This window comes from Leucopleurus acutus (genome assembly GCF_964270905.1).
Source record: "Leucopleurus acutus genome assembly, chromosome: 3".
Lineage (NCBI taxonomy): Eukaryota > Metazoa > Chordata > Mammalia > Artiodactyla > Delphinidae > Leucopleurus > Leucopleurus acutus.
In genome coordinates, this window is record NC_139145.1 from 175,466,618 (window position 1) to 175,486,952 (window position 20,335).

General features: G+C 64.9%; 1 protein-coding gene across 1 annotated transcript; it reads right to left on the reverse strand.

Moving 5' to 3' along the window:
- Window positions 1–4,328: 4,328 nt before the first annotated feature.
- SLC6A18 (solute carrier family 6 member 18) lies at window positions 4,329–19,519 on the reverse strand (the record flags this gene model as incomplete). The annotated part of the gene is given in 18 exon segments (XM_082835070.1): window positions 4,329–4,453; window positions 5,289–5,392; window positions 5,841–5,977; window positions 6,266–6,445; window positions 6,955–7,001; window positions 7,004–7,110; window positions 8,468–8,484; window positions 8,488–8,605; window positions 9,243–9,355; window positions 10,180–10,288; window positions 12,099–12,172; window positions 12,258–12,510; window positions 13,033–13,318; window positions 14,038–14,073; window positions 14,076–14,144; window positions 14,147–14,173; window positions 18,959–19,156; window positions 19,450–19,519. Coding segments are annotated over 18 exon segments (2,070 nt in total).
- Between the last annotated feature and the right edge of the window lie 816 nt (window positions 19,520–20,335).

A 20,335-nucleotide genomic window follows, 5' to 3' on the forward strand; every position in this document is an offset into this window, starting at 1 on the left:
GGGCAGGTGGGCGTGCGCAGGCAGGCAGTCCCTGGCTGCCCACCCCGTCTGCCCCCCGCTGTCATCTGGGTGGCCTGCGTGCTGACCGCTGTGGGGCTCCTTTGGCCACGTGCTGTCACATCCGCTTAGCCGGACTCGGGCACAGCGCCTGGGGACGAGCACGATAGGCCCGGGAACGGGGCCTCCCGGAAGTGGGGGGATCCTCAGGGGGGAGCTGCTCGGGTCCCCGAGGGTAAGGTCTCTACGGGAGTCTTCCTCATGCATGGGGGCCTCCCTGCACTGCCGGGGCATATGGGGCTCTGCTCAAGGTCAAGGGTTGTGCCTCGGGGGGCCGTGTGGAGGACCCGGGGAGAACGGTGGTCAGCCCCTGACCGGCCATGGCCAAGTGCCCCAGAGAGCTTGTCCAGGGAGCCCGGGGGCTTGGAGGCAAGGGGCAGATTTCAACCTGGGCTCCCTGGTGTGGGGTTGAACCACACAGATGCCACCCCTGGTCCCCTGGGGGGGGGGGGTAGACCACACAGGTGCTGCCTCCGTGATCCCCTGGGGGGTGGACCACACAGATGCCACCCGCACACACACACACACGTTTCCGGCCCAGCAGGTCTGGGAATGTGAATCAAATTATTTCCAGGTGGTATTGGTGCTGCTGGGGGGCAGGGAAGTTGGAGGCTGGTCTGGGGGCTGTCTTCCATGCCGTGACCCCCCCGGGGTGGAGCTGACAGAGGCTGGCTGGGTCCAGCGTCAGGGTGAGGGCTCAGGAGGTGGGTAAGGGCGAGGCTGCAGGGACACGGCTCAGCCGACACCAGGAGGATCTGAGGTGCCGGGGGGCTTGTGTGAGAGCGGGCCCCCTCGCAGCAGCCCGTCAGCGTCCCCGCCTCCGCGTCCAGCCGGCCTCAGGTCCCCGTGAGGCGCCTCCACCTGGAGAAGCCAGCGCCCGGGCCTGCCCTGCTCTGTCTGCACTGAGGCTGCGCCCTTCAGAGCCCCGCGGGGCTCACAGCAGGAGGGGCAGCTCAGGGGGTGACCTGGGGGCCGGCTCTCTGCCCTGTGCCCGGGGACGACACGGAGGCTGGAAAGCGGCATTTTGATGACCTTGAGCAGTTCCCGAGGCTTCCTTCCAGGATGGTCCTGATGGGTCCACGTGATGTGGCAGGTGCCGTCAAGCGTACCTTGGACGGGCTCGGTGCTAACGCAGCCCAGATCAGCTGAGCGTGAGTGCAGGCCGCCTGCCGGGGTTTATGGCTGTTGCCCGTTCACTGCCACTGCTGCAGCGTCCGAGTGACCGGGCGTTTATGATCGACCCAAGTCCACAAGCGCATCATAAATAGTCAGTGCGGGACTGACCCCACCCACCTGCTGCCGGCCTGGCGGTGCCCCTGCTGCCCAAAGCGGAGAGTCCCCCATGCAGGGGGAGGTGACCTGGCCCCCACAGCTGCACCCCACTGACCCGCCACCGGCCACCACAGGCTCCCAGCACCCCTGGACCTGTTTCTGGCATTTCCAGGAACAGATCAGTCATGGCTGTTTTCTGACTTCTACATGCCTCTAGAACCTTGTCTGCTACATGCATTTTGTCCCAGTTTTACTCAAAGTCACTTGTATTTTCACTAAAGTGTAAAACCCTTGGGAAGGGCGTGTGCTCTGGTCAGGCGCAACTGAGTAAGACCTCACGCTGATTTACCTATTGTTTTAAATCACCACGCAGACTACCGAGTCTCCTCAGGGTGAAACATGAAAATAATAAAATTCTGAGAAGCAAAGAAAAAACATTAGTTTCTTGGGCTTCCCTAGGTCTGAACTGCGGGTGAAGGAGCCTCTGACTCACATGCCCCCAGATGTGTGCACAGAAGCCAAGGTGTGAAAGGCATGAGGGGCAGGAGTGAAAGCAGGGCACAGACGATGCCCGGGGGCCCTCAGCCCACGGCTCTGCTCCCCTCACCGCCATAGCCCTGGTGTGTGCTGGCGCCCAGCCACGGGACGCTCACCTGTGAAGCTCGCTGTAGAGCAGAGGGCTTCCCAGACCTGGCAGCTCAGAGTCCCCCAGGCGCTGGCGGGAGAATAATGACCCCCAAAGACGCCACACCCTAACCCCAGAATCCACGTCACTGGACGTGGCAAAGGGGCATTACAGGTGCAGGTGGAGTTAACCTGAAGCCGGGACGTGATCCCGGATCCCCTGGGCGGACCCACTGGAAGCCCAGGGTCCCTGAACGTGGAGGAGGGCGGCTGTGTTGGCTTTTTGATGGAGGAAGGGGCCCCGAGTCACGGAGCGTGGCACCGAGTGGGCAACGTGCGGGCCCCGGGCTCCCCCTGCGGCTTAGGACTCACTTTGGGGGCACTCGGGTTAACCCCGCGTTAACACTCAGCTCCTCTTAGGTGGGCTGTAGTGCACGTGCTTCTGTTTGCTGGGGTCTGGGCTGCCGGGGGCGAGGAGGGCCCCCTCACGCACGCCTGGCCACACCGTGGCACTTGTCAGCTGGGGGTGGTTCAGGACCACGGACAGCGCTTGCCCCGCCTGGGACTGGAGCTTAGCGGGAAGTGTTCCCAGCAGGACACCAAGGACACATGGTCTCCTTGAGTGAGGCCGCGGGGCTGGGGGCTGGAAGCAAGCCCGTGTATCCAGTGCCCAGCGCCGCAGCGCTGACCTCTGGCTGTCGGAGGAGGGCGGGGGGAGGTGAGTGGGCTCGAGAATGGGCAGGTATTGGCTGAAGGAAGGACGGGGCGTGAGTGAGGACGGCCTTCCCCTGGAGGCAGTCGAAACCTGCGTGATAATCGGCCTTTTTGATCATTCCTGACACATTTGCCTGAGAAAGTCTCAAAAGAGTAAACGGCAGTGCTTCTGAGCCAAGCCTGGGCAGAGGCGGCCCCGCTACTGGCTTTCTCGCCACAGCCCCCTGGCCTTTGAGAGCGGGATGGGCCGTGCTTCTGTGACGCTTCTCTGCAGTGGGTGGCCCGAACATCGGTCGAGACGGACCCACACCCCCGAGATTCCCCATCACGTGCAGCATACCAGACCCTCCCCGTGACTCCAGGGCTCTAGGTAAAGAAAGGGGTTTCTGTGGGGCGGGGCCTCACGGCAGAGAACGCGGTCTGCTTTTCCTTGGAGACCGGCCCTGCCTGCAGGTTCCCAAGCTCGCGTGGCACGAGACCCCTCGGCTGTGGGGTGTGGCTGGGCCTTCCCAGATGCCCCCCTACCGCTGGCCCGGCTGTCGGCACCCCCGTTGTTTGCCCGTGGAATCGCCGGGTACAGTGCCTGGCCCGCCGCAGGGCCCAGGAGGCAGACGGTGGGCTGTCCCCCATCTGGGGAAGCGCGTGGACTGCAGTGTCGGAGCTGTGCCGCGAGCTGGTCTGGAGGGCGCAACGGTGTCGGGAGCAACGGGCCTCAGGTCAGGCGAGTGTGGCTGGCGTGGTCGGGCTCCGGCACAGGCAGGGCCTCCCTGCCACCCCGGCCCCGCCCTCGGCCGCCCCCCCCCCGCCCCACCGTGCAGCTTCGGACGCCTGTGCTGCCGCTTCTGTCTGTGCCGGGTGAGCAGCGGGGCCACCGGGACCCACAGTGCAGGCAGGGAGGACAGGAGCGCACAGGTGGCCCGCACCCAGCCCGGGCAGGCCTTCTCCTGCCCCGAGGGGAGCTGTGCTGCAGGCCACAAGGCCCCAAGGTGGGCATCGGACGGGGGACAGTTCCCCCCACCTCCACTCCCGGACGCAGCAAGGCGGGCGCTCGGCCACAGGGGCTGTGTGGGGCAGCTGCGTCCCATCTCTTCCCGAGACGAAGCACCCAGGGTGGGTGGGTGGAAAAGGCCCACGGCCGGGGCCCGCTCCCTGGGGCAGCGGGGACTCGGGCAGCGGAAGCCCCGGGGCTTGGCGGAGCCCCTCGTAGGGTTTTGGCTCTGAGACGGGCCTGGGATCTGGGGCGTCGGGTTCTGCAGGCAGCCACTCCGCACACCCCTAGGGGCTGCCGGGTCTGATCCGCTGGGCGTCGTCAGGCGCTGCGCTCCCCCCATAAGGGGGGCAGCACCACCACCCAGCTGAGGCACTGTGGCGAACAGGACAACAACAGCCACGAGAAGCTCTTTGAGAAACATGGCGCCATTCGTCCTGGTCCTCAGGGGCAGCTCCTTTCTGGGGAGAGTTTGAAAGCAGCTGCTTCAGCACTCCAGGCGAGGGGCAGCTCGGAGCCACCAGACGGCTGGCAGCTTGGCGGGGCCACGCGGCTCACGCTCTGACCGGCTCGGCGGCGGTTTCTAGTCTGCGGCCCGGCTGGGCGTTTGCAGAGCCCATCCCCGCGGCGCTGGGCAAGTGTGGCTTGAAGCCACGTCCCTGTGGGAGGGGCTTCAGGGACCCGCGAAGTCACCGGAGTCTGGAAACTGCTCCTGTCCTCCCGCCACCGACGGAGGCCCTTGCCCAAGGTCACTGGAATCGGCACCGTTGCCCCCGGGGACATCGGGGATCTGGGGATCTGGGGTCTCAGAGCACAAGCAGCCCACGTGGCCCTTAGGGCACGAATGTCCACCGTGAGGGTCCCCTGGGCCACGGAAGGCGCCAGGGAAGGGCCAGGCCGGGTCTGAGGTGGCCCCGGTGCTCCCGGACCCCCACCCAGAGACCTATGTGTTGGGGGTTCCAGGCCTTGCAGCCCAGGGTGAGCTGGCCAGGAGGGCAACGTAGGCCACAAAGGTGGTCGGCAGCAGCCGGGGGCTGACAGCCTTCCAGGTCGCCTGCCAGTAGAGGCCGGGCCGCGCCCGGTCATCCACGCTATGCTGTCTGCCACGGGCTCAGATCCCCCAGCCGCTCGACCGGTAGCCTCTGTCCTGCCACACAGATGGAGCCCATGGGGCCGCCCCACCTCCACTCTGACCTTTGCCCCACATCTTCCTCAGTGGCCCCCGGACCAGGCAAACTTCTGGGGTCCTGATGAGGACCCCACCCCAGGTCAATGTGTGGGGAAGGCCAGAGGGGCAGGTCAGCCTGGCCCAGGGAACGGCAGGACCCGTGGATTTGGCCCTGGGGGCGGGGAGCTCCGGCTCTGTGAGGGGTAGAGAACCCTCTGCCAGCCCGCTGTGGGAGGGAGGGCAGCACCTGACCCGGGCCCCCAGGATGGGGATGGAGCCCAGGATGTGCAGACCCAGGAGAAGGTATCAGCCACCCAGGGGCCCACCCTCCTGGGGCCCCTCCCCTTCCTGTCCCCCCCCAGGCCGCTCCTCACGGCTCCTGAGGGTCCCCTTCTGAGACCCACAACCCGTTGAGTCCAGGGCCTCACTGCTCCCCCCTCATCACCACGGACCACTGCCTCTTACTCCGGTGTCGCGAGGCGGGCAGCATCCCTCCGGGGACAAGCCCGCTGTCCCAGTGCCCACAGAGCAGCATGGAGGCCCTGGCATTTGGGGCCTCTCGAGATCTCCTAGAGGCACAACGTCCAGGGTCATCTGGGCAGGGCTACGGTCAGGGTGACAGGCGTGAGTCCAGGCGTGAGTGGCCACGAGGGAGACAGATGTGAGTGCAGGTGTGACAGGTGCGCCGCAGGCCCGGGCCAGGTGTGGATGGGCAGGACCAGTGTGGGGCCTCCTCAGAGGCTCCAGGACAGTGGGGCTTGGAACCCTGGGTGTCCACCTGTCCTTGGACTTTAGGAGTCCCCCCGCATGGCTGGGGACTGGTCGTTTTGTCACTAGCGTCCCCACAGCCGGCGGGTGGGTCCCAGGGGTGCATCTGTGGACGGGTTTGTTTGGGGAGGGAACTCAGATGGTCCGTGTCATCCCGCAGCTGTCCAGGAGACCGGCTGCCCGATGCCCACACGTGTGTACTTGGGGACGCTTGGAGCAGAGGGGCGGGACCCCTGGAAGCTGACTCACCGTTTCATCCCATAAACATAAATGACACCAGCCACCTCGGAGAACGCGAAGAGGTTCAGGTCCAGGGAAGCGACGCAGCGGTCAAAGATCTCGAGCCAGTAGTTTCCCGCCCGCAGCGTGAAGCAGGCGGGCCAGCCCTGGACCCAGCCCCCATGTTCAGGCGTCTCCCCTTGTCCACTCCCCCCAGCATGTCCCCCTGCACCTACGGAGCTGGAGGACGTGCTCGGATGGAGTGGCCTCCGTGGGCAGTGTGGGACGGAGTCCCCTCCCTGACCCTCAGCTCCCCTGTGACGATCCTTGAGGCACTGAGCCAGAGCTGCGGGGTCAGGGCCCTCGAGCCCTCATGGACGTCGGGCAGAGTGGACAGAGGGTAGAGGCAGCAGGGCAGTGAGGACAGGCCCTGCAGGGAGGGCCTCCTTGGGGACCCATCTGGGCGTGGCCTTCAAGTCCAGGAGTGGTGTGACGACGCTGTCCGTGTTCCTGAGCGTGGACGTCAGGCCCAGGCTGAACAGCATCCCTGAGAAGAGCACGGCCCAGACGGGGGCCCCCGGCACGTGGGGGCGCCTGCGTGACGACGACGGAGCCAGGCCTGTGCCCGGGGCGCTCTGCAACACAGCGCATCCGCACCGGGGCACGCGTGCGCACCAGCCCCCCCCCCCCCGAGTCAGGCTGTGTTATAACAAACCACAGGTGCGCCTCTGAAGGAAGGGGACCTGTGCCCTAAATCCCCTGCAGCAGGCGCCGTGGGGCCTGGGGGCCTTGGGCTCAGGAGCCCATCCGACGGCTGTCCCGAGGTCCTGCCCCCTGACTGCCCCCGGCCTGCTGTCCCTGTCCCGCATCAGCTGGCCCCGTGCGTGTCTCCTCCAGGCACAGCCTGGCTCCGTGGCTACGCTCAGGCCCCTCTCCCTCGGCTCTGGGCACCCACAACTCCCACTCTCGGGTCAGCCTGGATCCCCGACTGCTGGGCAGGGCCCGTCGGACCTGCTGCATTTAGGCCGTGGGGTTTTCTAGGAGCTCAGAGAGGCAAGGCACAGAGTCAGCCCCGATCCCTTCACTGCTGACCCCGGCTCAACGCCTGCAGCCACCTGCAGCCTGGCCGCAGCCCCTGGGGTACCTTATCCAGGAAGTCCTCCAGGCAGCAGGCCTCCAGGGGGAGCCCGCCACCCGATCGGGCCAGGTGGAGGCAAGGTGCACGAGGGCAGCCGCGTAGTCCTCCCTGGAGATGCTCTGGTCGGGGAGATCGAAGGCGTGGACGAGGCAGAGGATGTTTCTACAGGGTGGCAGGTGGGGGGAGCAGATGCCCTAGGGGCGGGCCCTGGGAGGCCCGGCCTCGTGCACACACGGGGGACAGAGGCTGCAGCCTCGGGGCCCGGATACAAATGGACCTGCCGCTCCCTGCCTCCCTGACTCGAGGGCCCGATGGCCCTGGGGGTGGCGCTCCTAGAGCTGTTGCGGTGGGGCTGCGGGGGGCGCAGCTCTCCTCGTGCCTCCCCATCTGTCTCAGGGCTCAAGGCTCAGACTCCGCGGGGCTTCCACGTTTGCGAATTCTCCTGCTCGCTAGAAGGAACTTGTCACCTTGCATCCAGTCCCCACACCATCCCCAGGGCATTTGCGGACTTGTCCAAAGTGGCTGACGCGCCCGTTCCCGCCAGGCCCCCGGGACGCTCTGCCCTCTCATCCGCGGAGCTGTAGACAAGCCTCTCCCAGGCTGGCTGCGGCCGCGGTTTTCGCGTTTTTGTCGGTGATTTTGCTGTTTAAGTGCTGTCCGGTGTCCCAGGTGCAACAAGAAGACAGGGATGAGCTGCTGTCCCGGGGGTGGCGCTGCTCACCGCTCGGCCGTGGCCACTGCAGCCTCTCCGGAACATTCCAAGAGGCGACCTTGCTCAGCAGTGCCCGGAGCGCCTGGCCCTGCCCTTCATCCCCCAGCACAGCCGAGCAGCGTCAGGACAGGCGTCCCCCCACGCTCTGCTGACACGACCACCGTTCCGCTGGCCGTCCGGGGCCGTGGGGGCGTTTAGCAGTGCCCAAAGGGCAGGCTTGTGCAGCTCTGACGGGCTTCAACCGGTAAACCATGTCTGGAGGCCACCAGGCCGTCCGTCTAACGTGGTAACTTCAGGGGTGGGGGCATCCTAACAGCGTCAGCTCCCGGGGCTGTTGTGACAAACGACGTCAGCCTGGGGAGTCTTAAAATAACAGGGATTCATCCGTTCCCAGCTCTGCAGCCAGCCAGCCAAGATCAAGGCGTGGGCAGGACCGCGCTCCCTCCGGAGGCTACAGGAGAGGGTCCTTCCTGCCTCTTCCAGCCCCTGGGGCCCAGGTGTCCCCGGGCTTGTGGCCACGTCCCTCCAGCCTCTGCCTCTGTGGTCACCCGGCCTTCTCCTCCGTGTCTGTGTGTCTCCCTTCTGTCTCTTATCAGGACACCAGCCATTGGATTGGGGACCCACCCTGTCCAGGACAACCTCACCTTAACCAGTCATCTCTGCAAGGACCCTGCTTCCGGGTCAGGTCCCATCCCAGGTTCTGGGTGGACCCTCCACCCCACTGCTCTGGGGAAACAGAAGGTCATCTGGGGGATCCCCACGTGGGGGCTGAGCTCGGGGCCGCCTCGCCCCAGAGCCCGAGGGCACCGTGCTCCCCCGTCCAGTCAGCGCCCGTGGTCGCTGGCCGCCTTGACCCCCAGGACAGAGAAGACGGTAATGGGCGCACAGAGGGAGGTCATGCCGTTGACCAGGGCGATGGTCACCGCGTCCCTCTTACAGTTGTTCCTGGGCAGACACGCGTGTCATCAGGGCCCCCGGGGGCCGCCTGTGCTCGACCTGGAGCACGGTGCGCTGCTGTGCTCTGAGGACAGCTCAGACCCCTCCCCGCCGACACCCTCCCGGGGACCTGGCTCACACTCACCCCGTGGTCCCCACCCCCTCTCCTGCCCCCCACCCCCCGCCTGTCCCCACGGACAGCCACCTGGAGGTAGGTTTAAGCGCATCACTGCCGGTGCCGAGTGGCTTTTGGCCCGCGGTCGTGCCTGGTGCCAGGGCCAGTCCATCCATAAACGGGCGTGGGCCTGGCGTCTATTTTAAGTAACAAGGAGGTGGACACAGGCAGTATTTCTGCTTTTATGGCCACATGCGTCACACACAGGCAGCCCCCGGTTATGGCCTTGTTCCGGGGTTTGATGACCCAGGTTCTCTGCCTGCAGCCGCTCCGGAACTTGCTGGAAGCTGCCCCAGAGGGCCCCAACCTCCCGGCCCTTGGGGGATGACTCAGTAATTACCAGATCCTGACAATCTGTTCTTCTCAGAAGCTCACACCAGATCACCCTCCGTCCCCGGCAGCAGGTCACGGCAAAGAAACGCGTGGTGTGTCTCTCTGAAGCCTGGCTCCCTGCCCCCAGCCCGGCCCTCCCTGGGCGGGTTGTAACTTGCAAAAGTGATGTGTCCTCCGAAGGCCAGGGACAGAGAAAAGAGTATCTGGGTGGCTGCATCCAGCCACACCCGGGGGCTCTGCAGGACGTGCATCTGCAAGGAGATAGGGGCCCGAGATCAGACAAGCTGCCCTGGCCCAGTGCCTCCTGTTCTGGAATGTTCCCAGCGTCCCTGGGACTACTCCCACGAGCAGTGCCACCTGCTCAGGCCCCAAGAAGAGTTTGGGACCGCACGCGAGGAGCAGTTGACATGGCCAACTCCGGCTGCCTGTTCGTGATGCGTAACGGCCCCCCGGGTTCCAGCCACACGAGACGTGTGGCCCTGAGCGCCAGGGGCACCGCCCTCTCGGGCTGGGAGTCAAGGCTGAGCAGCTCGGACTCAGGGTGTTCGTACTGCTCCCCTCAGGCCCGGGGTTTGGAGGACTTGAGGGCCAGGTGGGGCCCCCGTGCACTCAGTGCCTGATGTTTCTGCTGCTAGACCGGGCAAACCTCCACCTGCTTGCGCACCAGGGGCCTGTCCCTGCCCCGGGCAGGGCTCTGCCTGGGAGGCTGCGGGGTGAGCCGGGCAGCCCCTGGGGTCCCGGGGATGCTGCAGCCCCGGAGACTGTGGAATGGCCCAGTGGTCCTCGCCTGGTGGGGCTGCACTGCTGGGTGAGGGCCCCAGGGGTGGGACGTGTGGGGCCCCAGCCGGCCTCCCCCCTGAACCCCCATTTCATAGCGGTCCCCATGTTCCAGACCGAGTCCTCCTCTGCTCCCTCCCCTCCAAACCTGACCCCTGGGATCCCAGGCTGCCCCTCCTTGTGACCACACCTCTGCTCCCACAGCCAGGGGTTGGGACGAGCTGGGCTGGGCAGGGGCCCCGGCTCGCGTGCTGCCAGAGCCCGGACCCCTGGGGGCTTGGATTCGGGACCCACTTACGTCGGGCGCGAATAGGTAGGTCCGTCCTTCGGTCGCCCCAGGCAGGGTGAGTCCTCTGATGAGGAACACCGAGAGGAGCAGGTGCGGGAACGAGGCCATGAAAAATTGCCTGAAAAAGGCCGGCTGTCAGTCTTCTCAGTGTGTCTGTTCCGCGTGAACCCTCGAGAGGGGTGGGTGTACCGAGATGCTTGGGTCCACTGCCACGTCACCCGTGGGATCCGGGAGGCGATGGTGGGGTGTGAGCTCCAGTCAAGCCTGCGGCGTTTGGGGCCCCCCCTGAAGCCCATACATGGACGCCGCTGAGGAGGGCGATGGCCTCCCCAGGGTGGGCGGACTCCCCCTCGCCCACAGTCAGGCCCCTCTTCCTTCCACGCTGAGGCCCCCAGCTCGCTTCTCAGGGTCCCTGGGGCCACACACCTGCCCACACCTTCTCCCGCAGAAGGACCAGCCCCCAATTCTTTCAGGGTTGAGGAGGGGTCTGCACACACGGCATCTGCGAGTGGACGCCCTTCCCTCCTGACCCCCAGACCCCAATGCAGACACTGGGGAGCTACCCAGCGCATCTTCAGGGACTTTCATGGCAGGATTATTCGGGGTTTCTGGCTGGCTTGTTGCGACTGACGGCTGCTTCCAAAATTCCCCTCAAGCTTGGAGCCCCTCACGGGAGAGTCACCCTCACCCTCACGTGGTAACCGAGAAAAAGCACAGGCACACACGCACACTCGGACCTGCAAACCTCCGTGATCACGGATCGGGAGACCTGAGAAATGCACAGGATTTCGTCACAGGCATTTAAAGGACAGACATATAAAATATTAGACCTATCCAAGCCCGGAAGGAAGAGAGGGTGGGAAGCTCTGTGCTGGGTGCAATTTGACAGGCAGGCTTGTGGGCTTAGGCTCCGGCTCCCCTGGTCCTTATTGCGTGGAGACCAGGTAGCTATCAGTATGTTTTTTCTCATTGTCTACGTCTCTTTAAAAGATAATCCTGTTTGAAACAAAAATGCTGAGAATGCAGGAGTTTCCTGGCGGTCTAGTGGTTAGACTTGGCACTTTGGTCTTGGAACTAAGATCCCACAAGCCGTGCAGGGCAGCCAAAAAAAAAAAGTGCTGAGAATGAACTTGCTGCTTATAACACATTGCCAGTCAAATGTACGACAATGGTGTGGGCACTGGGGCGGGAGGGTGATGCTGAGAGCTTCCTCTGTGCAGTGGTACAGCGTTGCCTGGAGACAGACCATGATGCTACAACCCCTGATTCAACCACCAAGTTGCTACTAATGAGCAAAGCACATGGAGTCGGATCAAAAAATACTCAGCAAAAGAGTGAAACAGGAGCAAAGAACAGAGGGGACAAGCAGGAAGGAAGTACGAGGTGACAAGCTAAACCAAACCAGATAAAAAAGGCAGGGGGGGGGGCTTCCCTGGTGGCGCAGCGGTTAAGAATCCGCCTGCCAATGCAGGGGACACGGGTTCGAGCCCTGGTCCGGGAAGATCCCACGTGCCGTGGAGCAACTAAACCCGTGCGCCACAACTACTGAGCCTGTGCGCCGCAACTACTCAAGCCCACGCACCTAGAGCCCGTGCTCCGCAACAAGAGAAGCCCCCGCAATGAGAGGCCCACGCACCGCAAGGAAGAGTAGCCCCCGCTCGCGGCAACTAGAGAAAGCCCACGCGCAGCAACGAAGACCCAACGCAGCCAATAAAAAAAAAAAAGGCAGGGATTGTCAGACTGGATAAAAAACAAGACCAACTGTATGCTGTCTACGAGAATGACACCTCAAACAAAAAGGCCCAGAGAGGTGAAAAGAAAAAATTGGAAACAGTGCACTATGTCGATTTAGTCAGCAAAGGCTGGGGCAGCTCCTCTAACATCCCAGTGCACTGGGAGCCGACAGTCGCCAGGCTAAGGAGCTTCACCTCACGGTGACAAAGGCCTCAGTTCTCTGGGGACACGTGACAGCGCTGAAGTTGCGCCCCTCCTCGCCGAGCCTCTGAACCCCAGAGGCCAGCAATGATGGAAATGGGGAGGGGTCCTCTGGGGCTGGTGGGAGCGGGGTCTGGCCTGTGGGCTCTCACCTTCCCAGTGGTCTCAGTGCCTCTGATGACGCACAGGTACGCCATGGCCCAGGAGGCCGTCAAGCAGACCCGCAGCCAGCACTGGACAGAGCCACTGTCGTTGGTGTCGGCCATGACGTTCAGTGTCTGCCGGTACCGGAAGAGGCTCACAGCGCTGCTGTCCCGGCACTCCAGCCTGGAGCCAGCCTGTGCAGTCATGGGCTGGCCATAGACTGCAGATGACCGGGGCACACCGGGCGGGACCGCTGCCACCCTGAGTGAGGGGCAGGGAGGCTGACTGCCAGTGGCCTCTGTGGCCGACACGGGGAGCCTCCCAGCCCAGCCCCTTGGCCTGAGCACCCAGGGCCAGCCTTGTCCAGCGCGTGCCGAGCACAAGTTTCTATCAGCTAGAGGCAGGAAGGGAAGGAGGTCAACCCCGCTTTACGAGCGAACTTGAAAACCGTGACTGTTTCCCACATCTGGGAGGTGTCCCCCGATGACGCCCTTGGCTGGGGTCTCCACCTAAGGACTTAGTTCAGGGAGCGCAGCAGCCGGTGCCTCACCCTCCTGTCACCGAGCACACGAGCAGCCGCGAGGGCCTGGGTGCTCCTCAGTGAAGGAACAGGGCGTCCGGGGCCCTGGGTCCCGCAGCGAGCAGGCAACGGCAGGGGTAACGAGACCCAGTCTCAAGGTGCCGGCCGAGGCTGGGCTTCCCCCCCGAGAGCAGTGCCCGTGTGGTTGAGGTCCGGCGGGCAGGCGCTGCAGGGCAGCGGGTTGGGAGGGGCTGGGGAGGTACCACAGCACCCATGCCAGGACCGCGTTGCAGCGCACGCTGGCCAGGACCGCGTCGCAGCACACGCTGACCAGGACCGTGTCGCAGCGCATGCTGGCCAGGACCGTGTCGCAGCGCATGCTGGCCAGGACCGTGTCGCAGCGCATGCTGGCCAGGACCGTGTCGCGGCGCATGCTGGCCAGGACCGTGTCACAGTGCATGCTGACCAGGACCGCGTCGCGGCGTGTGCTGGCCAGGACCGTGTCGCGGCGCGTGCTGGCCAGGACAGATGTGATGAAGCCGCTGAGCCCTGCGGGCTCCAGCCACGGTCAGCGTCCCCCTCCTGGCTGCCCCGTTGCAGACCGTCCTCAAGCACATCCCACATTTCTGCTCCCTACATCGCCCCAAAGGGCTCCCACTGTCTGCCCGCTGGCCTGCAGCTGGCTGCGTCCGCCCGCAGGCAACCCGTCACCTTCCCGGCCATGTGGTGCTCTCCGGGCTGGGCCATGTTTGGCTCTCCACCTGCCTCAGGCTGCTTCCAGGTGGGGCTTTCAGATGGCCTGCAGCCACCAGGTGTGTCACAGGCCTGGACGGTGGTGCTCGGATCCCTTAGTGCGGCGCCCACCTCGAGGGTACGCGGGGAGCTGGGCCTGCCCTCGCCTGGTCTCCCCTGGCCACGGGGAGCTGGGCCTGCCTTCGCCCGGTCTCCCCTGGCGCCTGAGCCTCTGGGATAGGCGGGCTCAGCGCTCTGCACGCATGAGCTGGGCGATACGGGACAGCCTGCTGCTGCGCCGGGGCCGGCCCGCCGCCTCTGCCACCACACCCGGCATCCAGTCCTCCCACAGGGACGCCGCTGCCCAGGCCCCTGCATCTTTACATCAGGGCACCTCCCGTGTCTGCAGGTTCAAAACCACTGGATATGCACTGGAGTGATGATCAAACACCCATGAAACACGCATGGCACACGTAAATGCAGCCCGCCCCGCTGCCCCCAGCAGCTGCGGGCAGGGATCAGAGAGAGGTGCGTACCCTCTCTGCCCAGGTAGGGCGAGATGGCCATCCACACCCGAGGCTGCCCCTGCGCAGGCGCTGGCCAATGGTGAGCTCGATGTGGAAGCGGCTGCCCTCGAAGGCTGGGCGATGAGGTAGGGGATGAGGAAGGTGTCTGAAAAGACGCGGCGGTCAACCGGCAGCCCCGTCTGCCCGGCCAGGCCTCGGGCCGGAGGACCGAGGGAGGGAGAAGCACTCGTGGCTGCCCGAGGGGAGGATAGGGGACCCCCACGTCAGGGGGTTGCCATTGTTTTAAATGACTTGGTGTCACCCCACCATCTGGTGCTTTATTGGTGGTTTTCATCCACGGACAGGCTGCGCTGTTCTCCCTGAGGCCCTGTGACCCCTGGTTCCGGGGCTCCTGAGTCGGGGAGCCGGTCTGCTCACGTGGAGCCTCGGAGTAGGAGACACCCCAGACGGTCTCCCAAGCTTCGCCCTGAGTTGACGCAGGAACCTGTCTCTCCAACCCTTCACCCCAGTCCAGACGCTGGGAGGTGGACCCAGCGGTGGCAGGAGAGGTCGCTGAGGCCCCCAGGACGGAGCACGCACTGACCGATGCCGGAGCCCGAGGGAAGGGCAGGCAGAGATGGCGGCGGCCCTTCTGCGCCGCGAGCCCCCGTGGACAAAGTGGGTGCCGCGAGGTGGCAGGGCCTGGCCTCCCCGAACCCACAGACCTGCCAGGCCTGCTGGGGAGACCCCGGTTCCCCACTGGATGCTCCCACGCTGTCGGGAGGGCCACTAACTCCCCAGCACGGAGTCGGCGATGTTGGCGTCTCGCCTGAGGGCCCTTCCCTCCGGGTCCCCGCCAGCCGCGCGCTTCGGACCGGCATGTGTGGGCACGTCGATGCTCCAGGACCGACGGCAGCTGCCCCCGCCCCCCGCACAGGCCCAGGTGGCCCCACGGAGCAGCTCAGCGTCAGCGCCTGGCCAGCGAGGTCGGCCGGCTGCGTCCCCCACGCCGTCTGCGGGAAGCCCGGACTCAGCGTCCAAGGGCCACTCGCTCGCCCCACAGGCCCCGTGCTCTTCACCAGCACAGCCTCCGTCTGGCTTTGCGTGTCACAATCCGGTGTCTGGAGGCTGAGCTGGGGCCCTGGAGGGAGCAGGTGGCCACGGAGCCCTCAGCCCACGTTGGCCTCTGACGGGACTCCAGGGCCAGCGCTTGGGGCAAACAGTGCTTGTCGGTGTCTTCTGCGTAGCAGCCGCATTAGAGGAGAAAGTTAAACTCGAGGGACTCAGCCTCAGTGGAGGCGCCGGACGCCCCCGGGGTGCGAGGGTATCTGTGGGCTGGGACTCAGAGCTAGACGGGTGTGGACAAAACCCAGGTCACCCAGGGAGCCCCTGGGGGGAGGGGCCGGTCACAGGGCCGGGGCCCGGGGCACAGACGGAGGGCCCCTCCTCCCTGCCCGCCCCATCTCCACGCTGCACTGTGGGGTCTCCTGCAGGCGGGCCTCCCAGCCACCCTTAGGCCTCGGGACGCACAGCTGCAGCGTGGCGAGGACCGACGTGGAATGGCCACGCGGGCAGGGACCGAGTCCTAGGTACGTGGCCCACTGTCTAGGAAGGGCTGTAGCCTCCGGGCTAACCAGACCTTGGCCCCTTCCCCCTCCCCCCTGCTCTGAGGGGTAACCCCGGCCGGACGGGCCCAGGTGGGGCCTTAGTGGTGGCTGAGGTCAGCATGACTGGGCCCACCCAGAGGAAATATCCAGGGAGGGCGGGGGTTTCTCCTGGGGCTGAGTCGCCGCACTGGGGGAGAAGACAGCAAGAGGCATTTCTGTGACCACGTGGGGAGCAGCGTCCACCCTGCGCACCCGATGCCTCTCAACCCCAACGGGACTGCCATGGGGACAGGAACGCAGATCGCAAACCAGGCTGGGGCGCTGGGGGCAGGGCGCAGAGGGCTCCACGTCCAGCGTGGGCACCTGCCTCCCTCAGCTCACACAGTAAGTTCATTTCTGCTAGATCTGAAGGAGGGAGGAGAGTTGGTCCACCATCGGGTGGACCTCAGCGCAGGGTCCACAAGATCCGTGATGCTGGGATGAAGTAAGACAAGCATGTTTGGTCCTCATCCCGAAAAGAAATGCATTTCGGAGCTCAGAGCTCCCAAGACCCTCAGCATCTCGCGGGCAACGGGAGAGAGAAGCAGCATCTGCAGTCCATGAGAAGCCCTTTCACCTTACCTGGGCTCGTGCCAATGGGGTATAACCCCTGGAGGATGGAGCTGGTGGCCAGAGGCCCTGACCACGCCCACCAGGGAGACCGAGTTAATCCCCAGTCAGTGGCCAGTGGTTCCGTTAAAAACCCTGCCCGGCGGGGCTTCTGGGTGGGTGACACTCAAGGCACAGGAGGGTAGCCCCTGCGGAGGGGGGGTCTCCGTGCCCCTCCCTGCGCCTCGCCCTTCACGCCTCTTCCATGTGGCGATTCTGAGTTGCGTGCTTTATAATAAACCTGTCAGCCTAAGTGTTTTCCTGAATCCTGGGAGCCATTCTAGCCAATTATTGAGCCTTAGGAGGGGTCATGGGACCCCTTGAATTTGTAGCCAAGTTGGACAGAAGCTGTGGGTGACTTGGGGACCCGCTACTCCAGATTGGCGTCTGAGGGGGGCATCCTGTGGGTGAGCCCTTGGCCTGTGGGGTCAGGCGGTGTCAGGGTGGGGTGAGGTCGTGGGGCACCCCGTTGGTGTCCACTGAGGACCGGAGACCCGGTCGGTGTGGGGAAAACCTCACAGGTTTGGTGCCACAGCCCTGAGAGCAGAAGGGGCACCAAAGAGCCGGTGACGCGGAGCACGCAGCCCCGTCGGGGGGGCCCGCTGTGCACGGCAGCCCGCTGGCGGATCTCGGAGAGCCCCCCCCTCACCCCGCGCTCCACCAGCCCGGGGGTGCTGGGTGCAGCACACACCAGGCCAATCCGCTAAGAAACTGTGGGGAAAAAGAGGGTTCCGGTCGGAACAGCACCAATAGCCCGGGTTGCCCAAGATCTTTACGGAGAGACTCACACGAGGACAGAAAGGAGAGTGACACGCTGTGTGTGTGTGCGTGTGTGGAGGGGTGACACGTCGCTGGGGGGACTGCTTCCCAAACCCACCGAGACAGTCGACACCAGGCCAGACACCCGGGCTGGTGCCTCTGTGTCTCTGGCTCACACAGAAGAGTGACGGCAAAGGCGTCTGAAGGAAGCGCAAGCCGAGAGGATCGCTGCTGGACGCCAGGGCTCCTTAAAAACCCGCACGACTTAACCCTGCGCCGCTTCCGGTGCCAGAGTCCGCAGACCTCCAGGGACGCGGAAGTCCGGGCGGGGCAGGGCAGCGCAGAAATCGCAGCCTCTCGTTGGGGGACCCCGTCCGTGTGTCTCCCTGGGGTGAACCCCGAGCCGGAGCCCCGCGGTCGGCGACCGGAGTCACCGCCGGGCCTTTGGGCTTCTACCGTCGTCTGGCTTAAAGCACAGCTCGCTGCGGAGTGGCGTCTGTGTGACAGGACCCCTGTCCACCTCTGTCTAGATGCTCTGCTCAATTCTGTCCCAGTGTTGCCTGACGCTTCCAGAGCGGGGGCAGAACACTGGGGTGGGGAGTCTGTGCAAGTCAGGGTGAGGCGCTGTCTGCTTCTTGCCTCTCCCTCATCTTGGGAGTCAGCAGAGGTGCTCAGGGCAGGAGAAAAGGGCCTCTCGCAGCGTGAGAAGCTTAAGTATCTCATGACACTGCATCAAGAGCTTCCACGTCTGAAAACAGAGGCAACAGGAGTGTCTCAAAGCCCTGGGCGCGGCTGGGGACTGGGCTGCCCTGGCCGCGGGCACGGCCGCCCCGAGGGCCTCACTGTCTGGACCGCGGGGAGACGGACCTGGCAGGAAAGGGCTTCCCAAGCCCCCGGCTCCGGCAGCTCTGAACAGCGAGTAAGGTTGTGGGCGGTGAAACGTTTGCAGACGTCAGATCCCCCGCGTGTGGAGCGTCGCCGAGGCCCTGACCTGACGCAAAGGGCGCCGAGAGGGCCCCGCGAGCCCCAGGTCGGGTCTGCCGCCTGTGCTTCTGCAGTTCCCGAGGGGCCCGCGTCGGAGAGGCGCTGGCCAGCAGACCCGGGGCCCAGGCGCCTGCCCGACCCCAAACCGCGGGAGCTCTGGCATCTCTGGGGCAGCTGTTACAGGGGTACCTGCACTTTCAAACTCTCCTGCATGCCCTGTATCGTCTCACAATCAGGAAACAAAGACTTTATAAAGACGCAGCGTCCTTGTGGCCAGGAAGCCGGCAGGCGGCGCTCACATGAGGTCTGCTTCCCACCTCCACTGCCCCCCATCTCGCGAGGAGGGCTGGCTGTCCACCCCTGAAAGGGCAAGGATGCCTCCCCGCGACCAGAAGACGGGGCGTGAGTGTCACCAGCTCCTGGGCCCTGAAAGAGACACTCCCCAAATTTCCCACCAGAGACCAACTCAGGTGGGAAGGTCTGCAGGTGCTGGGGAGCCGCCGGTCTCGCAGCGGCAGAGGAGCCTCTGTTCAGAACCCACCTGAGGACGAGCCTGCCTGGAAAACCCCCGCCCTGAACCTGGGGACAAAACGGGCCACGTCCGCCCCGAAGGCAGTGGTCCGGCCAGCCTGCGGCCTCATGTCCCCAAGAGCAAGTGTGACACCGAGAGAAGGCCCTCGAGCGAGAGGCAGCCCAGCTGAGCCGCCCCGGCTCCAGCCCATGGGCTTCGCTGCTGGGACCCCGAGCAAAGCCCTGGCTCGCGCTCTGGGGTGCTGTCAGCAAGGCCGCAGCGCCTGCAGAGGGGGCCTGGGCCCTGACCGCCGCAAGCCCAGTGAACAGCACCGCAACCCTGAGGCCACTGGACCTCAGAGGGACAAATCCCCCGGGGGCGGCAGGTCCCTAACACCCTGGAGGCCGCGGGTGGGGACGGATGTGGAGGGTGCGCGGCTCACCTCCCCCGTAGGCCTGGCACAAGTACGGGGACCCCCAGAGGTTGCCCAGGCCCACGGCAAACCCGACGCGGCTCAGGAGGCACTGGAGCTTGTTGTCCCACTTGGGCCGCTCGTCCCCACCAGCTTCCACAGGTGGGTCCGGCTCCAGGGTGCCCGCCATGCCCACCACCTGCTCCTGGCCGCAGCCCGGGGCCTCCACTGGGGATGGGAAGCCGCAAGCCGGCTCCCCTGCAGGTGTGATTTTTCATGATTTAAAGGAAAACCCGTGGAGCCGGTTAATTGGTAACAACCCCCCGCCCGCCACAACTGCGTGCCCCTGCCCCCCCGCTGGCTCCCGCCCGACGCCAACAGCCCACAGCTGCTGCCACCACCAGCACGAGAACCTCAAGGATTCCAAGGCTGGGGCACATTTAGTTGCTTTTATAAAATTTTACATTTAATTAACTTTGTGAGATAATTGCAGACTTGCACGTTGCCGTGAGGAGCAGTACCAAGTGCCCACGCTCCCAGCCCCCCAGTGGAGACGTCCTGCAAACATCTCGCCAACGTCACAGCGGACATGTCCGTCCCCGAGGGTCCCTCTGTGCCCTGTGTGGCCGCACCCCTGGCGGCCCGCATCTGCGCTGCGTTGCTATAGATTTGTCATCTCAGGCACCCTGTATAAACCGTGTGACCGTGGGGTTGGCCTCAGTCTCTGGAGACCCACCGGGAGGGGTGTAGTACGGCCCTGGGGCTCCGTGTCCGCTGCGCACTGAGTGGGTGGGGCTGTGAGCAGTAGCTGAGTTGAACACCTGCACACGGCTTTGTGTGGACGTGGGGCCAGTGCCCGGGCAGGACTGCCGGGCCTGGGCCGTGTTTATCTTTAAGCCGCATTTATCTTCCAAAGAGATTTCCAAACTTCTCAGATTGTCTGAACGTGAACTTTCCCTCTGGTTCCCAGTGCTCCTGTTCTGAGGATGCCCAGGTAAGTTCCAGAAGATCAGCCCTCCCCTCTGCATCCACTGGCACCCCGGTGCCCAGGAATGCACGCTGGGTGTGAGCCCACCATTAGCCACAGGGGTCGTGGAGGGAGTGGGGGCCTGGATCCTCAGGGGGCTCCTGGGGTGGGAGGGTGACACCAGGGCGCAGGGGAGGGGGCTTGGCCAGGCTGGGGGGACACGTGAGCCCTTGCCTTACCTCGGAGCACCTCCTGCCTGCGGGCTGGAGAGGTAGTGAGCTGTCACGGCGGATTCAGCCTAAGCCTCCCCCTGGGGCCCCCTGGACGCGTTCGCCCCGACCCAGCAGACGCTTCCACTAGGACAGGCCCGGGCCCTACGTCCATAATCTCCTGTTTCCTGGACAGCGGGCTTGCAGCCGGGCAGCCAAGGCCAAACGTGG